Source organism: Nyctereutes procyonoides, unplaced genomic scaffold (genome assembly GCF_905146905.1).
Source record: "Nyctereutes procyonoides isolate TBG_1078 unplaced genomic scaffold, NYPRO_anot_genome, whole genome shotgun sequence".
Classification (NCBI taxonomy): Eukaryota; Metazoa; Chordata; class Mammalia; order Carnivora; family Canidae; genus Nyctereutes; species Nyctereutes procyonoides.
Window position 1 is genome coordinate 16,405,438 of NW_026575037.1, and position 20,532 is coordinate 16,425,969.

Consider the following 20,532-nt stretch of genomic DNA (forward strand, 5'->3'; position numbering starts at 1 on the left):
CGGGGTGGGGGCTCTGAAGACTGCAGAGGGGATGCTGTAGGGTGCCTGGACCTCAGACTGAATCTCTGCAAGGGTGTAGAGATGGATGGTGGGATTTTCCACCTCACCTCTGCTCCGGATTTTTAATCTTCCTGAGAGATGGCAGTGACCACTCTCTTGGCCTAAGCCCCAGCGCAGCCATATTTATCCTCTGCTGCCCTTTGTGACCTGTCACTGTCACATACCCCTTTGTCCCCATCCCCCAGACACCCCCTCAGGGCAGGGCCACCATCGTCCCCACAAACGCCCCACTACCCACTACCCCCACAGAGGACAGGTCCACCCTGCCAGGGACTCAGGTGGTATCAAAATAAAAACTTCTTCAAATGGAAACATACTGTGTGGGGATTTTTTTTTTTCCTACCTCAAATTCAAAAGATTCAGCAACCGGACAAAATCTGTAGGAATGTAAGATGATGTGCTACATTTGACCCATGGTTTCATTTTATCCACAAACCTAGACTTGGCAGCCTTGGCCCTTTGCCTGCCCTTTCATAATATCACAGTAAACACGGTAAACACAGCAAACACAGCCATTGAGAACGACATTTAAAACCGCATCGCTGGGCGGCCCGGGTGGTTCGGCAGTTGAGCGCCTGCCTTCGGCCCAGGGCGTGATCCTGGAGGCCCGGGATCGAGTCCCGCGACGATCTCCCGGCACGGAGCCTGCTTCTCCCTCGGCCTGTGTCTCTGCCTCTCCCTCTCTCTGTCTCTCATGAATAAAAAAAATAAAATCTTAAAAAAATAAAACTGCATCGCTTCAGCACCACGCTATGTTCTTCACACATGACCAACACACGACCATGAGAATCCTTTGAGTTTGGTACTGTTGTTTCACAGGTGAAGACATGGAGGTGGTATCATTGGCCTGACTTCACAGAACAAACAGCCCGGGTGCTGAACTTCGTTATTCTCTCTCAAGACCCTCGGTTTTCTTCCCTTCTTCCCTAGTGAAATGAAGTAGGGGGGCTGAGATGTCATCTTCAATTCCAAGAGCCTGGAAAACATCCTCCTGCAGCAACTTCCCTACCATGCGGAAGTGGTTTGGAAGCAATAACACCTATGGGGAGTGTGTAGCATTAGACCTCCTGCTTATTGCCACTCCCACAGAGCTAGCCACAGAATGTGTGATTTCTAAATTGCTACTGGAAGCCCTGAGAAGGGGGTGCCTGGGTGGCTCAGTAGGTTAAACGCCTGCCTTCAGCTCAGGTGTCTGCCTTCAGCTCAGGTCATAATCTTGGGAGTCCTAGGATCGAGTCCCATGTCAGACTCCCTGCTCAGCGGGGGGAGGGAGGGGTGTCTGCTGCTTCCTCTGCACCCCCCTCCACTTGTGCTCTCTCAAATTAATGTTTTTATTTTTTAAAGATTTTATTTTTATTTATTAGAGAGAAAGAGAGGCAGAGACACAGGCAGAGGGAGAAGCAGGCTCCACGCAGGGAGCCCGATATGGGACTCGATCCCGGGTCTCCAGGATCACGCTCTGGGCCAAAGGCGAAACTAAACCGCTAAGCCACCGGGGCTGCCCTGTTTGTTTTTAAAAAGAAAGTTCTGAGAAAGATATCTGCTCCCAACTCCTATCTCCCAGTTTGATGTTACGCCTGACATCCTACATTAGAGATTTATTCCTTGAAAAGAAAGGCTATCTTTCTGTTAAAATACACATACCTGGTCATCAACACGTGAATGGATAAGGAAAATGTGGTCTGTCCATACAGTGGGATGTTTTTCAGCTGTGAAAAGGAAATGAGGTTACTGGTACCTGCTACAACATCGATGGATCCTGAGAACATGATGCTAAGTGAAAGAAGCCAAACACAAAAGGCCACATACCATATGATTCCAAGTATATGAAATATGCAGAGGAGGCAAATCCAAAGACAGATTAGTGGTTGCCTGGGGCTGGAGGGAGGGGACAGTAGGGAGTGATGCTTAATAGATACAGGATTTATCTTGTGGGGGATGAAGATTCTGGAGCTATATAGTGGGGATGGTCACAGCATTGTGAATGTGTTGAATTTTATACTCTCTAGAATGGGTATAACAGTAGATTTTATGGTGTGTTATTTCCTCTCTCTCTCTCACACACAAATATCCACTACTGCTCAGAATCCTTTAGAAAGGTCAGTGGTGTGTGACGTAGAGCAAGCAACTCAGCTTTCCGTTTCCTCGTCTGTAAAATGGGGATAATAGTTGCTGTGAGGATTCGATGAGATAATGCATGTGAAGTGTTGAGCATATTGTCTAACTCAATACATAGTAGTCCTTATTAGCATTCATCCCCCACCGGCCCTTGAAGCCTCCGTGTGAATTCCTTCCTAAGAGCAGTTTTTGAGAGGACAAGTGGGGAAGCGTCTGGGGTTAGAGCCACTACGGGATCACAGAAGGGATGCTCAATGGGCAAAACTGACCTCCTCTGAGGTTCTACCTCAGGCTGATCCATGACAACACAGAGAAACTGAACACAACCAGAGCATGGGATGGTTTACCATGGGTTTGGGGTTCTTCAAAGTCCATGGGGAGAAATTAGGATCAAGACGGAAAATAGCATTTTAGCTCTTGGCAGAAAGTGAAAGTTTGAATTCCAAAATCCCCCCCGGGGCCAGAACCCTTTAAAACTCTTTATTCTGAAGGAGGTGTCAGCAATGAGATACCACCTCACACCAGTGAGAATGGGGAAAATTAATAAGGCAGGAAACAACAAATGTTGGAGAGGATATGGAGAAAAGGGAACCCTCTTACACTGTTGGTGGGAATGTGAACTGGTGCAGCCACTCTGGAAAACTGTGTGGAGGTTCCTCAAAGAATTAAAAATAGACCTGCCCTACGACCCAGCAATTGCACTGTTAGGGATTTACCCCGAAGATTCAGATGCAATGAAATGCCGGGGCACCTGCACCCCGATGTTTCTAGCAGCCATGTCCACAATAGCCAAACTGTGGAAGGAGCCTCGGTGCCCATCGAAAGATGAATGGATAAAGAAGATGTGGTTTATGTATACAATGGAATATTACTCAGCCATTAGAAATGACAAATACCCACCATTTGCTTCAATGTGGATGGAACTGGAGGGTATTATGCTGAGTGAAGTAAGTCAATCGGAGAAGGACAAACAGTGTATGTTCTCACTCATTTGGGGAATATGAATAATAGTGAAGGGGAATATAAGGGAAGGGAGAAGAAATGTGTGGGAGATATCAGAAAGGGACACAGAACATAAAGACTTCTAACTCTGGGAAACGAACTAGTGGTGGTGGAAGGGGAGGAGGGCGGGGGGTGGGGGTGAATGGGTGACGGGCACGGAGGGGGACACTTGACGGGATGAGCACTGGGTGTTATTCTGTATGTTGGTAAATTGAACACCAATAAAAATTAATTTATAAAAAAAAATGAAGGAGGTGTCAGGCCAGATGTCAGGGAGAGGCAAGGGGACAAGGGTGAGGTGAGGACAAGAGACAGGGTGGGCTCCTGGTGCCAGGCCAGTGTGACATCACCACCCAGCAGGGGGCAGCCTGGTGGAAAGACACTGTCAAGCCAGGTGTCTGGCTCTGATGGAGGTCCCACCTGAGCTTAAACCCTCAGCCTCTCCCAACCTGCCCTCTTCATCCAATGTGAAACAAGAGGAACTAAACAATTGGATAGTAAACATTCATCCTTTTAAAATTTTTTTATTTTTATTTTTTTAAGATTTATTTATCCATTTATGATAGACAGACAGAGAGAGAGAGAGAGAGAGAGAGAGAGAGAGGCAGAGACACAGGCAGAGGAACAAGCACGCTCCATACCGGGAGCCCGACGCGGGACTCGATCCCAGGACTCCAGGATGGCGCCCTAGGCCAAAGGCAGGCGCTAAACCGCTGAGCCACCCAGGGATCCCCCTCATCCTTTTTTCAAATTAAAAAGTATCAAAACTTGGCCCTAGAAGACAAAACTGTTTTTAACGCACTCGGTAAACGGAGCTTTCAGTTCCACTAACCATATACAGTGTATTTTTGGGATCAAGTTTTTTGGCCATAGCCACCACCACTTTCTTGCCAATTCATTGTTGTCTGCGGCCACTCACAAACTGTCTTGAGTTTTCTAACAGCTGATTGGTGGCATCTACACCTACAACTAGAGGGTAAAATGCAAGGAATTTGCCCCCCTTCCCTTAAAAAAAATAGATGAGCTCCTGAAAGCTGTGGCGAATGGCACTTCCACCAGATGGCTCTTTACAGATTGGGAAGTATCCCTGATGTGCAAATAAAGCCGCAACAAGAGGACACTTGTGTCACAGGTGATAGTTTAAAGGAAACATACTTGAGTTCGAGGGAGCAGGCTCCCCATTCAGGTAGGTGAATCTTACCATTTAACGAAGCTAATATCTCTCTGAAGAACGACATCAGTAGGAGAGTAGCCAGTTGTTATTTCCTAGCCTGTGAGGGATACCTGTGTGCACGGGCGAAGAGTAAGGGGGCTTCGTTCCATTCTAGACCTAAGGAATCAGATGCCCTCGAGATTCCAGAAAATCAGGTGGGATGCCTTTCTTTGTATTGTCACACCTATCCCGTCTAAAATGATTCTCGCCCTCTCTTCCTCCCTCTGTTCTTTCCTCATATTTGAAAGACATACCTGCAACAATCAGACACATGTGTGGACATAATTGATGTAATTGAGCAAATAAGAGGTGTTCCGTGGCAAAATGTACGGTGTCAAGGTGAACATCAGGTCTACGTTTTCAGCGTCTGTACATTCCGAGAAACACAGTCGAGGTATTTAGCAATTGGGATTTTATTTTATTTTTATTTTTTAAAGATTTTATTTATTCATGAGAGACACACACAGAGAGAGAGAGAGAGAGAGAGAGAGAGAGAGAGAGAGAGGCAGAGACGCAGGCAGAGGGAGAAGCAGGCTCTGTGCAGGGAGCACGATGTGGGACTCGATCCCAGGACTCCAGGATTACACCCTGGGCTAAAGGCAGTGCCAAACCACTGAGCCACCGGGGCTGCCCTGCAATTGGGATTTTATATCAAACCTCTATCTTGACACCAAACGGCCTAAAGGTTATACTTGGTTGGCGCCGTGTTCCAGGGCTTGTCAATGAGAAACTGAGCATCATCCAATGCCACAGACTAAGGAACAGGGTTGAAAGTCAACGATCTCACCTGCTGGCCCCCCAAAGAGCAAAGGGATGACACTTGGGAGAATTTTTAAGCTAAACGCCCCTCCCCATCAATGGAGAGGGAGGGGATGGGGAATGACTAGATTTCAAAGAGCAACTGATTTAAAAAGAACAGAAACCAGTACAACACTTAAGTTTACCACGTCTTGGTTCCAATATTTATTGTACTGACAGGTTAGGAATACTAGGATAAATAAGTAATATATTCTCTTACAGAAAATTGTAATGACACTATTAAGTAGGATTAAACACTCTGAGGATTTCACAGAAACATCAGAATTTAAACAGACAGTAGCCAGAGTCCTATGGCCAGTGTGAATGACCTCTCACAGCAATAAATGCTCTGGGCCAGATTTCTACAAACATCCGCCTGACAAACAATGCCATTAACATCCAATAATGCTAAAGCCTAGGCATCACCTGGCTTCAAACTTGTCTCCACTGAATGTGGTTTGCAACTGCAAGAAAAGGAAAATGGAATATTCTTTGGCTCTGCTGGCCTAGAAATAACTCCTGACCTAAGTCACTGAGTGGAGAGTCCTAGCCCTTTGGAAGTTGGACTTTCTGCTTTCTTCCTGTGACATTATAACTGAGTTTGTGACAGAGGACCTGCAGTCATGCCCATGAACTCTGCGTTAATGCCTGGATGCCACGGGAAAGGCAGCTTTCTCTGTTGACACAAAACTGCACTGCTCGCCAGCAGAATTCTGTTCTCCCGGAGCTGATGAGCTCTTCTGGCCACTTCAACGTTTTGTAAGACACTGCATATGGTGATAGCCCCCTCAAACTCTCAGCAGCCAGATCTGAGGAAAATCACACCGGTGTTGTGCAAAACAAACATCAGAAGAGCACAATGCCTAGCTTTGACACAAATGCCTTGCACACAGTAATTCCCGTACATAACAGCATGTTTGCTAGAAAGCACAACCCTGGCCATTGTACAACTTCACTAAATGCCATTCTCACTCTATGTCCCCGAGGAGTGACAGTGGTAGTGGCGGCGCAGGACGTGGCCCCACTCCACCCACCCAAGGTACAGACACTTCTTGAGCATGAGTCCTAATGGTGAGAGTCCTGGTTTCTGTAGAATCCAGGCAAAAGATGGGCAAGACCCTAACCAGGGGCCATCTACAGCATCCAAGAATAGCCAGTAAGTTAAGGCCTAAATCTTGGCATTGAGACAAAAGATGCCCTTGCCCTGGTCCAAAGTCCACTCTGGTGCAGAGAGGAAAGGCCCAGCTAAGTCATCAAGGGCTCTCCCGCCTCGATGGTCCTTCACTGCCAGGATGCGAGAGGTGCACAGGAAGTCAGATCTCCAATGGCTTCAGGGTTTGGGATGTAGTAGGTTTCGATGAGGACTCCCCAGTTGCCCCCATACCACAACTGCTTAGCTTTGCAATGTTCCTTCTTTTATCTGTTGGATAAAAAGGTTTCTCTCATCTTCTGGAGTCCGCCCATTCTGAGCCCGGACAATACACGTGGGCCGATGAAGATTGAGCATGTATATCAAATGCTGCTTCTCATTCTTGAGCTCCTCGATTTGGGCCTTCAGTTCGGCGTTCACACTCTCTAGCTTCTCCGACTCCTGGGGGACAAGCAACAGAATTATTAGCCAAGAAGCCATGGTTCCAGTGAAGAGGGGCTGGCCTTGGGGGGGGGGGAGTGGCCACACATCTTCGGGAGTTCATCAAGCTGGGGATGGCCTGCGGAGGGGAGTGCCATGGGCTCGCTGGTCCAGCAACCCCGCAAAGCTGGGACAACAGCATGAGGTCTGGGAGAACCCAGACCCTGGAGAGAAGCCTTTGAACTTGGAGGCTTCTAGAGATGCCCTTGAGTTTCCACTGAAGGTTGAGGGTGGATTGTGACTCTCATGGTAAGGAGGCTGCTGCAGAACCGACAGCTCACCGATCTCCTTTGTGTATGTCCAACAGCCCCCGTGCAGCTCTCCCGGCCCCCCGAGGGCCTTGAGGGCTGGGCAGAAATGCAAACTCATGGTACTCAGGCTCTCGTGAGTCACCAACTTCAGTGAGAGGTTCACCTCCCCAGAAAAAATGTACATGGCAACACACACAAAAGGTCTCAATTTTCACCACCTCCCTTGAAGCAATCAACAGAATCCTTGGGGTCCTGGAGGACCTGGGGAGAGACTCAGCGCTGGCTTGTCCACACCTGGGGGAAGGGGACACAGCCACAGGACTGTGCTACGGCCTGCCCCACCTGCCCAGAGATGCTGTGCCCACCTGTACCTCTCCCCTCAGAAGGGGAATTAGCTGAACACAGCCGCGAGCTCAGACTATGGGAAGAGCCCAGGACAAGGGAGTCAGAGTTACCAACACACAAGAGGGCCAAGAAAAAGAGTGTAACCACTGCTTGCAGTTTAAGGAAATAACTTGTTTGAAGAGATTAATTAAAGGCTTTTCATACTGAGCCAAGTGAGAACTGGCTGCTTCCTTTTCTCGGTAAAAACGGGTGAGTGAAGCTTCTTTAACTGGGCTGACATATCCTGCAGCCTGGAAGCTGCTGGACGTGTATGGACGAGCCAAGACTGCTGGGAATCTGGGCAGCAGACGATCTGTGGTTTTTAATTCACACACCTGCTGCTTCTACAACCAGAGTCCCCTTCGATGGTGCTAACAGCTTTGTTACCTCCTCATTCAGCAACTGGCCTTTCTGTTACCAGCTACACATCCTTCTTGGGAGACTTCTAGGCAGGGCGTTTTTGGACTCTCTTTGTGACGGGAACATGAGGTTGGCAGGGGCAGGCATGAGCAAGAGGAGGGGGCCAGAAGGGGAAGACTCTCTCTCTCTCTTTCCTTCCTTCCTTCCTTCCTTCCTTCCTTCCTTCCTTCCTTCCTTCCTTCCTTCCTTTCTTTTTCTTTCTTCCTTCCTTTTCTTTCTTTAAAAGATGTACTTATTTATTTTAGAGAGCCAGAGAGAGTGAGTGGGGGAGGGGCAGAGGGAGAGAATCCGTAACCAGACTCCCCACTCAGCGTAGAGCCCGCTGCAGGGCTCTATCTCACGACCCAGGAGCTCATGATCTGAGCTGAAACCCAGTCAGCCGCTTCACCGACTGCAGCACCCAGGTGCCCCGGGGCAGACTCACTTTCTGCAGGCACTCTGTCTTCTCCTTTTTCTTGTTGCGGCACTTGGCAGCTGCAATCTTATTTCTTTCCCGCCGCCTCTTTTTCCTTTCATCTTCTTCAGGGGCTACCTATAAAATTCAAGAGACCACACACTTAATGGGAGGCAAGAATTACAACCCGCCTTCAACGCACTGCCTTTCGTTGCAGCAAAAACTGGCAAACCAGGACAGCCCCCCTGCGAGGAGGGCTGAAGAAGTCAGGTCCCAGCCTCTTACCTTAATCCCCTCCACACAGCCACAGGAACGAATGAAAAAAACAAAATCGAAGAACTACCAGTTAAAGTTACATTGGCAATATTAGTCAGTTAAAATTCAGTTTATTTAAAAAGTGCATTTGGATTTTGAAATGAGTTGTATATCCAAAATGATAATTGTCTATAACACTTGTCAATCGCTTAGGGCAGAAAATAGATTCTGTTTGGTAGGTATGTCCTTTCTCCTGGATCCAGGAATGACCTCAGGAACATCACCTAGCCACCCCTCCCCTCCTGCCTCTTCTTTGATTTGAGACCCAAGGGCACCCCCATCCACCTCCACCTTCACCCAGAGCATAAAAGCACCTCTTTCATGAATTCAAAAGAAGCCCATGGAGCCCTTGGAAAAGAACCCAAGCGCATTCCCCAAACAAAGTGGCATTATCAGCCTATGGGCTTGGTGCCACCTGTGGGTGGTGAACATGAACCAACCATTGATTCATCCAGCAAACAAATACTGACCTTTCCTCTGTGCCCTACCCTGAGTCAGCCATGGGGGTCCTCAGAGAACAAAACCCTGTCCTGCTTTAGGATCTGGTCTTCTACAGAAGTTGGCTCTGATCCTGACTTTGTCTCATGACGGATGGGAAACCTATGAAGTTCAGCTGCTGGGCTTGGCTTTGAGGCCACAGGCATGGGCTTGAGTGGGTGTGGTGATGGTCTAGGCCGCTATTGTCACTCACTGCTCTGGATAGCAGGAAAGGACATGGAGGCCACACCTCAAACCAAAGAAATCCTGGGATACAGTAATCCCCTCAGACCTGTCTTATTACTAGTCCTTTGGATCAATGACAGTGACTTAGCTTGCAGTGATTGAGAGGCCTCACAGTTTAGAGAAACAAAGTCTGAGGGGGAAAGCAGGGCAAGGGGCAGTTCCACCTTTCACATCCTGGATCCCAGAGCCCCACAGGCAGAGACATTTGAGTTAAACTAAACTGGCTCTGAATCCCAGCTTCACCACCTATTAGCTGAGGGACCTTGGGCAAGTTACCATACTCTTCTGAGCCTGTTTCCCTCACTTGTAAAATGGGATCAATTGTCTTATCTATCAATAAGGTTATGAGGAAGGTCAAATTAAGTCAGATATATGTAAGATTAAAATGCTCTGCAGTGTTTGGCTTATAGCCAGTGCTATATGTAAGCCTCAGTGACTATCATTATTAACCCCACCATCAATACCTTCATCAACTACTCGGCAATTATAATACTTCCTGTGCAACCCTACAGATCCTTTGGGATAGATGGGAGAGGATTCAGGGTTTTTCTCACATGAGGAAGTACTTGAAAGTAGAGCAAATCTCAGAATCATACACTGTCAGAGATGGAAAAGGCTTTCAAAAACCATTCAGTTTAATCCCCTCACTGTATGATGTAGAAAGAAGGCACAAAGAGTGGCCAGGAGCAGTGCATCAAGGGAGGCCCAAGAATCACTACCCCCTGGTCACCAGAGCAGTAGGCTACAAAGTCTGGGTGTAAACCCAGGCCTTTGGCTCCTTGTCTTGTGCCTTCTCCGGGACATACTACCTCATTCCACCTGTTGCCTTCTTCCCAGAGGTGACAGGGACCCGGTGGAACAGACTCCAACTGCCCAAACGTACAGGATGCGTATGGGTTTCATAGGCTCAGAATTTTATTTTAAGATGAGAATTGCAGCAAACTAAGGGGACCTGAATAATTAATAAGGTCAGTTGGTACATTCTCTTCCCAATAGGAGAACTTACTTGTGAAACTGACCTAAGATCAGAAGGTCACTTAGTAAACACGCAATCAGTGGATGAGTTGGGTGGCTCTAAAGAGTTTTTTCAAGGAGCAGGAAATATTTTGGATGTCCTCTGCCCTGGACATCTGCTTTTTCCTATGAAGAACCCACCAAATACCCTTGCAAAATTCTTTTCTTTCTTCTGTGGGGATCCTACTACTTCTCATGACATGAGATTATCTTGAGATAACTCAAGATGTTTGAAGAATTAAAAAAAAAATCCTTGTGTGTCCCATGGCCCACCTAGCACTGTGCAGTATTAGAGAAGGCAATGATGACCTCCCAAGGTTAACTGGAGCTCAGGCAATGCCTCCAATGATGCCGTCTGGATACAGCGTCATATGGTAGTCCTGGCTACCAGTCATCAAATGTCGACCATCAGCTAGACCCCTAGCAAATGCCATCTTGTTTAACCCTTAGATCAGTCCCATGCAGGAGTCACTATTATCCCCACCCCCTTTTATAGAATCATAAAGATTCATAACCAACTTCCTTTTAAACTCAGTTCTTTTTTGGCCAGTTCCACTTACCCTTGACCAAAGACAGTGATCGTGGCAATTAAGTAAGCATGATACACTCTCATCTTTTATCCATGAGGGGAAGGCCCACGGAGTAGCCAAGACCTCCACTCTGAGGTCCTCCAGCCACCACTGCATCCCCAGCAGGCACCTCTCAAGACTGTCGCCACATATGTGACTCCAGGTGTCTCATAAAAGGTTGCTCGATGGGGAAGAATGCAAATGGCAGAGATAGAAGTGAACCTGGAGCAGAAGCTGCTACCAGGGTGGTGAGCATGGCTGGCTGGTCCCTGCTCCACAGTCTGGCGGCCCAGGTCCCAGCAGTGATGAACACAGTCACTACACTCTGTGCAGCCCCACGCCCGGAGCATGCCTGGCATGGTGGGTAGATGGTGAATAAGCCCTGGAAGAACGGGCACCTCGGAGAGGACCTACCTCAGTTTTTGTGACTGTCATCTCAAGGGGCCTGCCGCTGACGGTGACCGACTCCAGTGCAGAGGACATCCGGTGACAGAGGTGCTTGTTCTGGATGGCGAACCTCAGCTCTTCCTTGACAAAGGGTGTCAGGTTAGCAAAATCCTCAAACACCAGTGACCCAGGAGGGGACAGGCAGGGGACGATGGCCGACGCACTGACTTCCGAGGCAGAGACCTGGCCTGGGTGTTGAAGCATCATTTTGCTGAAAGAAATATCGAGACCCAAACTACTTCAGGGATTTAGGGGTACGGGATCAAGTCTCCCCACACCTGTGGCCTCCAACACCAGAGCTGTACCCCCAGAGGAAGGTCGCGAAAGCCTTCAGGCTTCTGTTTTGTTTTCATTTCATGCCATCCTCATCTTGGGTAAAACAGGTTCTTAAGATACACAGCTCAGTGATGTGGATAAAATGCCTACTTGAAGTTTACCAGAGGTGGCATTTCAGGCTATTCTGAGTTAAAGAAGCTGTAAGTTTTGGCTGGTGTGCATATATGCAAATGCAGCCTCAAACAGTCCTGAAAGAGGAAGAGCTTTTAAAGAAAAAAAAAGAAAAAACAGTGAGACTCTTACGTAACCCCATTTTCAGTCTCTATTTTGCAAAGAAACTTGGAAGGTATCTGAAATCAGGTTGAATGTGTTATCAGCAAACGGAAGAAAAAGTGAGGACTTGGGGACCCCCGGAGTTGTGCAAGGAGTTGAGGAAGTAATGCATGAACGTGCCCTGGAAAACATAAGGCAACTGGGAAGCCTCCCAGGGATCCCTCCAACCCCGCTGGCTCTGTGGGGTCATGGTGGCAGGGTGGCTCGTCACTCTCTGTGACCTTAAACACTTCTGAACAGAGCATCCTGGCCTGCCTCTTAACTGACTCCCCCTTAAGATCTGAAATACACCGAGGGAGGCAAGAATTCCAGGCCAACCAATACCACTACCGACTCTTCAAAGAAATCTGGGAAACGTATGTAATTCTCTTCCCAAAGCCCTGTGTTGTGAGCCAGAACTGGTGTCCCTCTAACAATTTAATCGTATCATCTTAGGACGGAGGGAGGATACTTCTCGGCAGGTGATGAACTCTGGAGAAACCAGCCTTCTAAAGCCCGAGGCTTAAGATTCTCCCGTGCATTCATGTTTTCCCTTCCTTAACCAATTTGATTAAAAAACCCAGTAGTTCAGGGATGGAATTCAGAGCTACCACTGGGCTGGCCTTTGTTTGGGGGCCTGGATGGCTCTGCTGTGCAAGGGTAGTTTGAATTCCACTGCAGTGGAGTACAGTCCTGTTTCAGCCCCAGTTAAGTTTATTAATGAGCTCTCGGGGCTTGGGGTCTGCTGTTTGGGACTGGTTTCTTTCCTTCTTAAAGTCAGCAGTCCCGATGAAAGAAACTGAAGAATGTCAGTGGTATGGAATGTTTTTTATGAAAAGCATTGGGTGGGCTCACTTGGGGGATGGAAATGGGTGCTAAAAATGCTAAAAGCCTTTCGGAAAGGAGAGCAGCTGTATCTGTAGAGATGTGAGCTTTCTCTGCATTCTGCTAAAGCTTAATTTCTTCAGATACTTTCTAGTTACTCCTTTACTGATTCTCTTAAGGTCTGATTCAGCCCAGACTCAGGCTGTGTCCCTACGGGGACAATGAAGTTACATCTTCAGACAACTTTTCTGAAGGTCGAGAGCTGCCAACATTCCCCCTCACTGAAGAACAAAAAAATCTGTGTGGGGATTTTTCTGAGTTGGCTTTCCACATTGATCTTAAAATTGCCCAGACTTGCTAAGAACCTGCATTTTGCTTTTGCTTCATTATCTTCAATCAGAAACCATGTCATATCTTTGGCAGTTTCATCATTTTCAAGAAAGTGAAACTTTACTCATGTATTTCTTTAACTGGAAATTCAACTCCCAGATTTTATTTCCTAGTAGTTACAACTACGCTGTGTTTTCACTTTTAATTTTCATCTCTTCACACTAAGTGCTGCTCGTAAAACATCTCACGGTATAGGAAGCCAATAGTGATCTTTCACTAACTTCCTATCTTGGTCTTTCTCCCAGCCTACCTAAAAATTGTTGGTGTAAGGCTGGGGCTTCATGAACAGGCCTATGATCACTACCACTCACAAGCTGAGACCCCACTGACAAGCCACTCATACTTTCTGGGCCTCAGTCTCCTCATCTGTAAAATGAGACCAATATCGCCCCGGCACCATCACAGAGCAGTCCAAGAAGACCAAACAAGAGTCACGCAGGTGGATTTACACACCCACTGGATAGCCATTATTACTGTGATTCCACTTTCCCCATTTCAGGAGGAACTCAAAGTGTTGTTGTCAAAGCAAGTTAGCTTCATTAGTTAGTTCCAGGAATTAACTGGAACCCTAATGAAATTCAGGTCACTCATAGTTTCCTTTGCACTTTGATTGACCCAGAGCTCCCAACACACCAGGTCAGTTCTACCCCACTATTTATTTGCTGGCAAAAGCTTGTTTCTACTGCTCTTATGTACTTAAGAAATAGCCAGTGCTCACACATGAAACCATTTCTGGTTTCTCTGTTGTCCTGGTTATGCACTTCCTCCTCTCCAGGCGGGGTAACACTTAGAATCATTGACCCTGTTCCATGCCCAGCCCACTGAAAAGAGAAGAAATCATGGGCTCTATGGAATGGGATAGAATGCCTGATATTAGAGGCAACGGAGGTCAGATCTTCATCTTGCAATTGAGTAACATGAGATCCAGGAGGATAATGACTTGGCCATAAAGCAGGTGACTGGCTCAGCTCTCACCAAGCTGTTGACCACTCACCCACTGCTCATTCTGCTTCACCACCAACAGAGATCCAACACCAAGAGGACTAACCAATAAGGCAAATGGAGAATAGAGCCACCGGCCAGGTAGATGAAGGGTCAGTAGTCTTAGTAAACTGGTATCCACCACAGAGGAGGCGTTGACGGGACTGGCGCAGGGAGGGAACACAGAAGAAAGAGAACAATGGAGCAAAAGGGCCAAGAGGGGTGAGGTTAGGACAGGAAGGATGGGGAAGGTTCCAACAGTTGCCATGGGTTCTGGGTGCTGTATCTTAACCACACTGTTAGCCTGGAGTGTTACCTGTCACTTTGTCTCTGAATTCATCCAAACGATAACAACCACAAACCCCTCTGCCACTCCAGTCTTTTCCAGGATATCCTCAAGTCAAGAGTCTCTATGCTGTAGAATTATTCTACACCCAATACTAAATACAAAACAAGAAAGGCAGTAATAGCAATCTCTCCTTCATTTAAAGATGGGGAGGCCTCCAACAGATGGGACTGTCACCTACACCGAAACAGATGCATTGGGAGACCTCCTGAACTCTCTAGCACATCCCCCCCCCCCTAAATTGCTAAATCAAAGGTTTAGCAATACCTTTAATTGTAAGGATGCACATGTGATCTCGGTAATAGAATCAGGGAAAAGTAAATGGTTCGGAGGAAAGAAGAGAAGTAGATGAAATGAAAATGTGGTGTAAGGGAGCAGAGAAGGAGAACCACTGGAACCAATGTAAAGAAGTTTAGGAAGGGAAGACATGCTCCATAGAGAGGTCCCCTCCCCCCCATCCCCTCCAAAACCGGTCAGGGTCATTGGAGACCCTCAGTCAAGTCATTCAAGTCTTCTCACCGGCCCCCTTTCTTTTGGTTACACCACCCTGGAATCTGAAAAGCTTCTGCCAGAGAGCACCTTAAGGGTTGTCTGTCCCAACCATGACTTGGGGCTTCCAAACAGGCAGAGAGGGAGCCAGCACTTCTCCCAGCTGGGGACACTGAGGCTCAAAGGCACTAAGTGCAGTACCAGCTCTCAGGGTCCCGGCGCTAGACCACAAGGGCATTCTCTCAATTATCTGCGCTGGCTTCGCACCCTTGCTTCCTCCAAGGTGGGTCTCCGTGGGCGAAACGCAGAGCGACCCGCGGGCCCGCCGGGGAAGAGCCACGGGCGCAAGGCGTGGAGAGCCCTGGGGCAGGGAGCCTCCCGCGCAGGGGCTGGACGCCAGCCGGGCCGGGAGATCTCCCCGCCTTCCGCCCCGGGACAGCGACGCGAGCGCTCGCCACCTCGCAACTTAATCCCGAGTAAGTTTCGCTCCGGGCTCCCTCCGGCGCGGCCGCGCCCGCGCCCCCGCCCCCGGCGGCTCGCCCGGCCTCTTCCATTCATTCGGGCGGGCTCCCGGGGCGGCCGGTCGGCGGGCGGCCTCGGTGCCCCTCCGCGGGCCCGGCTCCACGCGGAGGACGAGCGGGCCAGCGAGCCGGGGAGCCTCCGCCGCCCGGGCGCACCGCCTCCCCGCGCCCGCCCGGGCCGCGGTAAGCAAGCGCCGAGCGCGGGGAGGAGCGGGAGCCCGACCTCTCGGTCACCGCGAACCTTTCGCGCCCCAAGTCAAAAGAGAAAGTTCTCTGCGAGAAACTCCCCGCGGCGCCGAGGAGCAGCGGCCTCGGCGGGGAGAAGCTCCGGCAGCCGGAGGCGGAGCGCGCGGGTCGGGCACGGGCGCCGGGGTCGCGGGCCCGGCGGTCAGAGGGGCGCAGGCGGAATGAAAGCGGGCCCCCGTGGCGGCGCTCACCTCCCGTCTCCACTCGGGGCGGCCAGGGTCCGGAGGGCGGGCGGGGTCGGGGCGGGGTCGGGCTGTCTGTCTGCGGGGCGGGCCCCGGGACTCACGGCCGGCGCGCGGGCAGGCGGGTCGGCTCGGGCTCGGGCTCGGGCTCGGGCGGCGGCGCCGGGACAGCGCCGGGCACTGCGCGCCTCGCTGCGTGCGACTGTGGCTCCGAGCGCGTTGCATCACCCCTCTTATAGCCCTCCGGCTGGCGGCGGGCCAGTTTACTCCGGGTTACGAGTCCGGCTGACGTAATGCTATTAATAGCTTCCCCCGGGAACCAGCCGAACTAGGCTGGGCCGGGGGGAGGGCGGGGGAGGGGCCACCGGGGGAAGGGAGGAGGGGACCCCGGTGATGCAAGCGCGGGGAGGAGCCGGCCGGGCCGCGCTCCCCCGGCGTCCTGCGCCGGGACACACAGCCGCCCGCCCTCTCTCTCCATATCAGGCCCGGAGCCGGCCGGGCGGGCCGCCAGATGTGCGTACTCGCCGCTGCGTGTTCCAGGCATGAGCCAATGGTGCCCAAGCCAGCGGCATGACTCCACTGCGCTGGCATCTCTCCCTCCGCTAGGCTGGGGGATGGGGGGAGACGGCGGGGCGGGGCCTGGCCGCGGCCCAGTCTAGGTGAGGCTGGGAAGCGGGCACGACCTTCCTCTAAAATGCGTGGTCATTTTCTGGAGCCTCAGGAAAATACCCCTTCCCCGGCCGCACGCCGCCTTCCCAATGGGGGGTGGGGGTGGGGGAGCCGGGGAGGGTCCGGAGCGGTGGTGCGCGCGGTGGGAGAGGTGCCCAGACGCCCCCTGCGTGAGCCCACGCGGTTACCGCGCGGGGCAGCGCTCGCGGGCACGGGGCGCCCCCAGCCGCAGCGCCTGCGCCCCCCGCACGGGCGCACACGCGGCAGCGCCTCCGGGCCGGCGGGGAGCGGGTCTCCCGGGCCGGGGCCAGGGCCAGGGCCAGGGCCAGGACCGTGCCGATTAGGGTTTGTTTTAACAACCGCAAAGCGTTTGAAACGGACCGGCACTTCTCCGCGAAACGCACGCAGCGCGGAAAGACGAGAGCTGGAAAACCAGAGGCGACTTGGGCGCTACGAGTGGGGCCGGGGCGGCGGACGGACGGGAGGGTGCTTTGATCTGCCGCGGGGGGGGGGGGTGTCTCCACCCTCTTCGCCTTTCACGTGTTTTTTGTTGTTGTTTGCTTGCTTTTGGGTTTTGTTTGTTTGTTTGTTTGCGCCCAGAGCGGAATTGGCTGGGACAGGACGGCGGGGAGCGGGGGCGCACTGACCGCAGCCGACACGAGGCCCAGTTTCAAACATCCCTCCGACGCTCAAGCCCCGCTGTCGGGAAAGGTGGGGTCCTGTGGCCCCAGATACTAGCTTGGAGCTTCAGCAGAACTGGATTTGAACCCTAAAACCGATTTCCGGGTTCCGATTCCTCGACCCCAGCTGTCTCGGCTTCGAAAGTGGCAAAACCAGGGATCTGCTCAGCTGCCCAAGGACGAACATAACGTGGACGGGGGAGGGTGGCTCGCCAAGTTTCGAGCCCGCCGGGGAGGAGGAGGGACCGGCGCGCGCCCCTAGCGTGTTGGGGGCACGGCCGGGGGCAGAAACCCCCGTTTCCACCTGCCTCTTGGGAGAGGCGGTCGAAGGTCAGGGTTTGGTGATTGGAGGCAAGAGCTAGACGTGCCCGGGAGCCCGGGCCTCGCCGGCAGCCCCACACCCGCACCTGCACCCCCTAACCTGTTAGGGCCAGCGGTAATGGAGGGGTCGCCCCCTCCTCCCACACCGCCCCTACCCCCGCTGACACACACAGCCCTGCACACCCCGGGAGTATCTGTCCGCTTCCGCAGCCCCTCCGATGCCTGGGGCAGACAGCCTCAGAGCTGCAGGTGAAACTGCAGGTCCCCCACACCCGTGTTCGTGTCCCCCAACCCCGAACCTCATTCGGAGCACCCCTTCGCCAAGCTTCCGCACGTGACAACGTGGAAGGCAGCCTCGGAAGTCCCCCACCCTCCGGCCCGCACCCCCCGGGGAGCCCAGGGTTTCACCCGAGATCCTCCAGGATGTAGCCCTGGACCTGACCGAGTTTCCAGCTGCGCCGCGCGGGAAGCGTGGGGAGGTTGTTTTTGCTTTACTTTTCACCCAGGTAACGGCTCTCCGGGCCGCACCCTCCAGCCCCACGCCCACACCGCCTCGCACCCAGCCGCACACTCCCGCAGCCCTCCCTCCTGCAGACGCGCGGGCAGGTAAGCCCCGGGCGTGTCGGCACAACCCCGAGGACGCTGCAGGACCGGGAGGAAGAACGTTCGTAAACTCAAATGAAAATTATTCGGCATCTACCGGATGCCTCTTTACTTCTCTATCGCCTTGGAATAAATTGCACGATCCTAAAGTGAAACAAGGAGATGGAGAACATGTGAAAAAAAAACTACCCCCCCTCCTTTTTTTCTTTCCGTGGAATGCTGGCAGAAATCTTAAACCGGTTTACATTTTAATACACCCAAGCCACATTTGTGGTTTAGTCCTGTCCTTGCGGGGGAATTCAATTTAGGGCGTAGGGTAAACAGCCAGACCAGCCTCCACGAAACAATGCAAGAGAAGGGTAATTACGACACAGAAGTCCACAGCCCCCAGCCGTTTCTTTTTATTACCATCGTGCCTCCCGTCCCTTTTCTAGTGGTCTTGTTTCATTCGAGTAAGTCTTGGTTTTCAATCTCCAAGTCACATCTGGATAGAAAATGCTGTTCACAGAAGTGCGAGCCTCGCACTCTCTGCCTCTCTGTCCCACTGAAACTCTAAAAGTGATAAGAATCTTGACAGAGAAGTTAAGTCCGCCCCTTGTGAATGAAACTCTTATCCTAGGAAAACAAAACCCTCCGCCGCCTGCCTCCCTGCCCCCAGCCCCCAGGAGGGCTGTGAAATGCCTGCCCAGCTGGAGGGAGACTGGGAGAGATCCGTGCAAGAGAAGAGCCTCGAGGTGTGCGCGCCGCTGGAGGAGTGATCAATATCTCAGTCCTGTGTGTCCTCATTTCAGACTTGAGTTAATGCCACCAATGTCTAGCGTGCACCTTGTGTCCCATCGAGCAGAGGGGGCTAGAAAAGCTCCCCAGACCAAAATGCTCTTTTACCCAAAGGCAAAGCATACCTCCCTTCCCTGCTGAGAAAGGAAGCTGGGGCTGGGGTTTGGGGAGGGGGTGGGGTTGGGAAGGGATGTTTAATCCTCAGTGGAAGAGGGTTAAGCAGAAACTTGGATACTGCTGAGGTGCCACCCTGGAGACCCACCGAGGGAATCCACATTCGGACCAGCCGTAGTGTGTTTTGCTGAGATAAGAATTGGAAACTTCATGCCGGGGCATGTGCGAAAGGAAGGGAAAAAAGTTAAAAGGAGAGGGGACTGAACTAGGCAGCTAAAAACAGCCCACTCGTGGCAACGGAATCCAAACACCAAAACATTGCAGGGAGCCAAAAAAAAAAAAAAGTTCAAGGGATATTTAAAGGTTTTAGCAGATTCTTAGTCCAGGGAACAGTCCCTTCTATTCCACCCCCACCCCTCACCCCGCCCCAGCATTATTCTTCTTCAAACCCCAAGATTGCATTTGCTTACAGAGCTCTGGGCAGGTAAATCAAACCCAAAATCAGGGAAGCAGCGGGGCGCTGGCCTGGCAGCCCTAATCTGGCTCCACCCACTTCCTCACCACGAAAGGGCGGATTTTTCTTCTCTGCTCTTCTTCCCAAAGTGCACACATTCCATAGAGTCAGAATCTGGGGGTTACTCATTTAACATTCTCCAAAATGGGCCTTTCAGAAAAACCGGGGAAGCATCACATACGGAACTCTGAAGCGGGGAAGGTGGCCTGTTGATGCTGGGTTCAGCACCAAGCAGCTGGGTTACCTTGGAGGAGTCATTGCGCTCTCGCGCTCTCTCTCTCTCTCTCTCTCTCTCTCTCTCTCTCTCTCTCTCTCTCTCGGCTCAGCTGGAAGATGGCATCAATAACGGCACCTAACACATGAACTTGTCCGGAGGATTCACTGAGCGTGGGGCACCCAGCCAGTCCTCAGTTGTGGTATCATTTATTAGTCAAGAAGAGCTTTCTAGGGGAAACCCCTGAATCTGTCCTGGAGCCCATCCTGTCCCTTTAGTCAGTAGCAACAGCTGTGGACAAAGTGGAGCTATATCCAGAAATGACCATTCTTCAAGGGAGCGAGGATAAGACTCTGCAGAAAACAGTGAGAGGGAATCCCCCTTCTCCACCCACACAGCTCTGGTACGCACCCGCCACTCTCCTCAGTGCAGGGTGCTGCTCCAAGCTCCCAGGGGTCCCGTGCAAAGTGCCCTGGGCTGGGAGCAGAGGGTTTGGGTTCTGGTCTGTTTCTGCCTTTAAGCAAGCTACTCCCTCTCTAAGGCCCCACCTTCTCTGAAGTGAGGCTCCCTGGGCTGAGCTCTGAGGGTCTCGAACAGACACCTGCTGAAGCCATCCTGCAAGCCCCTGGCGACCTCTCCCGAGGGCTGGAGGGAGAGAAGTGGCGAGAGAAGGCATTAAATAGCACAAGGACAGGCCCATTTTGGTAAACACTTTTCCTCTCCAAAAACTAGAG

At 51.4% G+C, this 20,532-nt stretch overlaps 1 protein-coding gene across 2 annotated transcripts; it reads right to left on the reverse strand.

Annotated features, from left to right (window-relative positions):
* Positions 1-4,788: 4,788 nt before the first annotated feature.
* On the reverse strand, positions 4,789-16,114 carry ATF3 (activating transcription factor 3). Of its 2 annotated transcripts, none has more exons than XM_055319258.1 (4): positions 15,916-16,114; positions 11,302-11,549; positions 8,301-8,404; positions 4,789-6,782 (listed from the first exon to the last, which is right to left on the reverse strand). In XM_055319258.1, the coding sequence occupies exons 2-4, from the start codon at positions 11,543-11,545 to the stop codon at positions 6,585-6,587; spliced, it is 546 nt and encodes a 181-aa protein (XP_055175233.1). In that variant the 5' UTR covers positions 11,546-11,549; positions 15,916-16,114; the 3' UTR covers positions 4,789-6,584. The 2 variants fall into 2 exon arrangements, with proteins under 2 accessions (XP_055175233.1, XP_055175234.1); XM_055319259.1 differs by having other exon boundaries at positions 16,011-16,101.
* Positions 16,115-20,532: the final 4,418 nt, after the last annotated feature.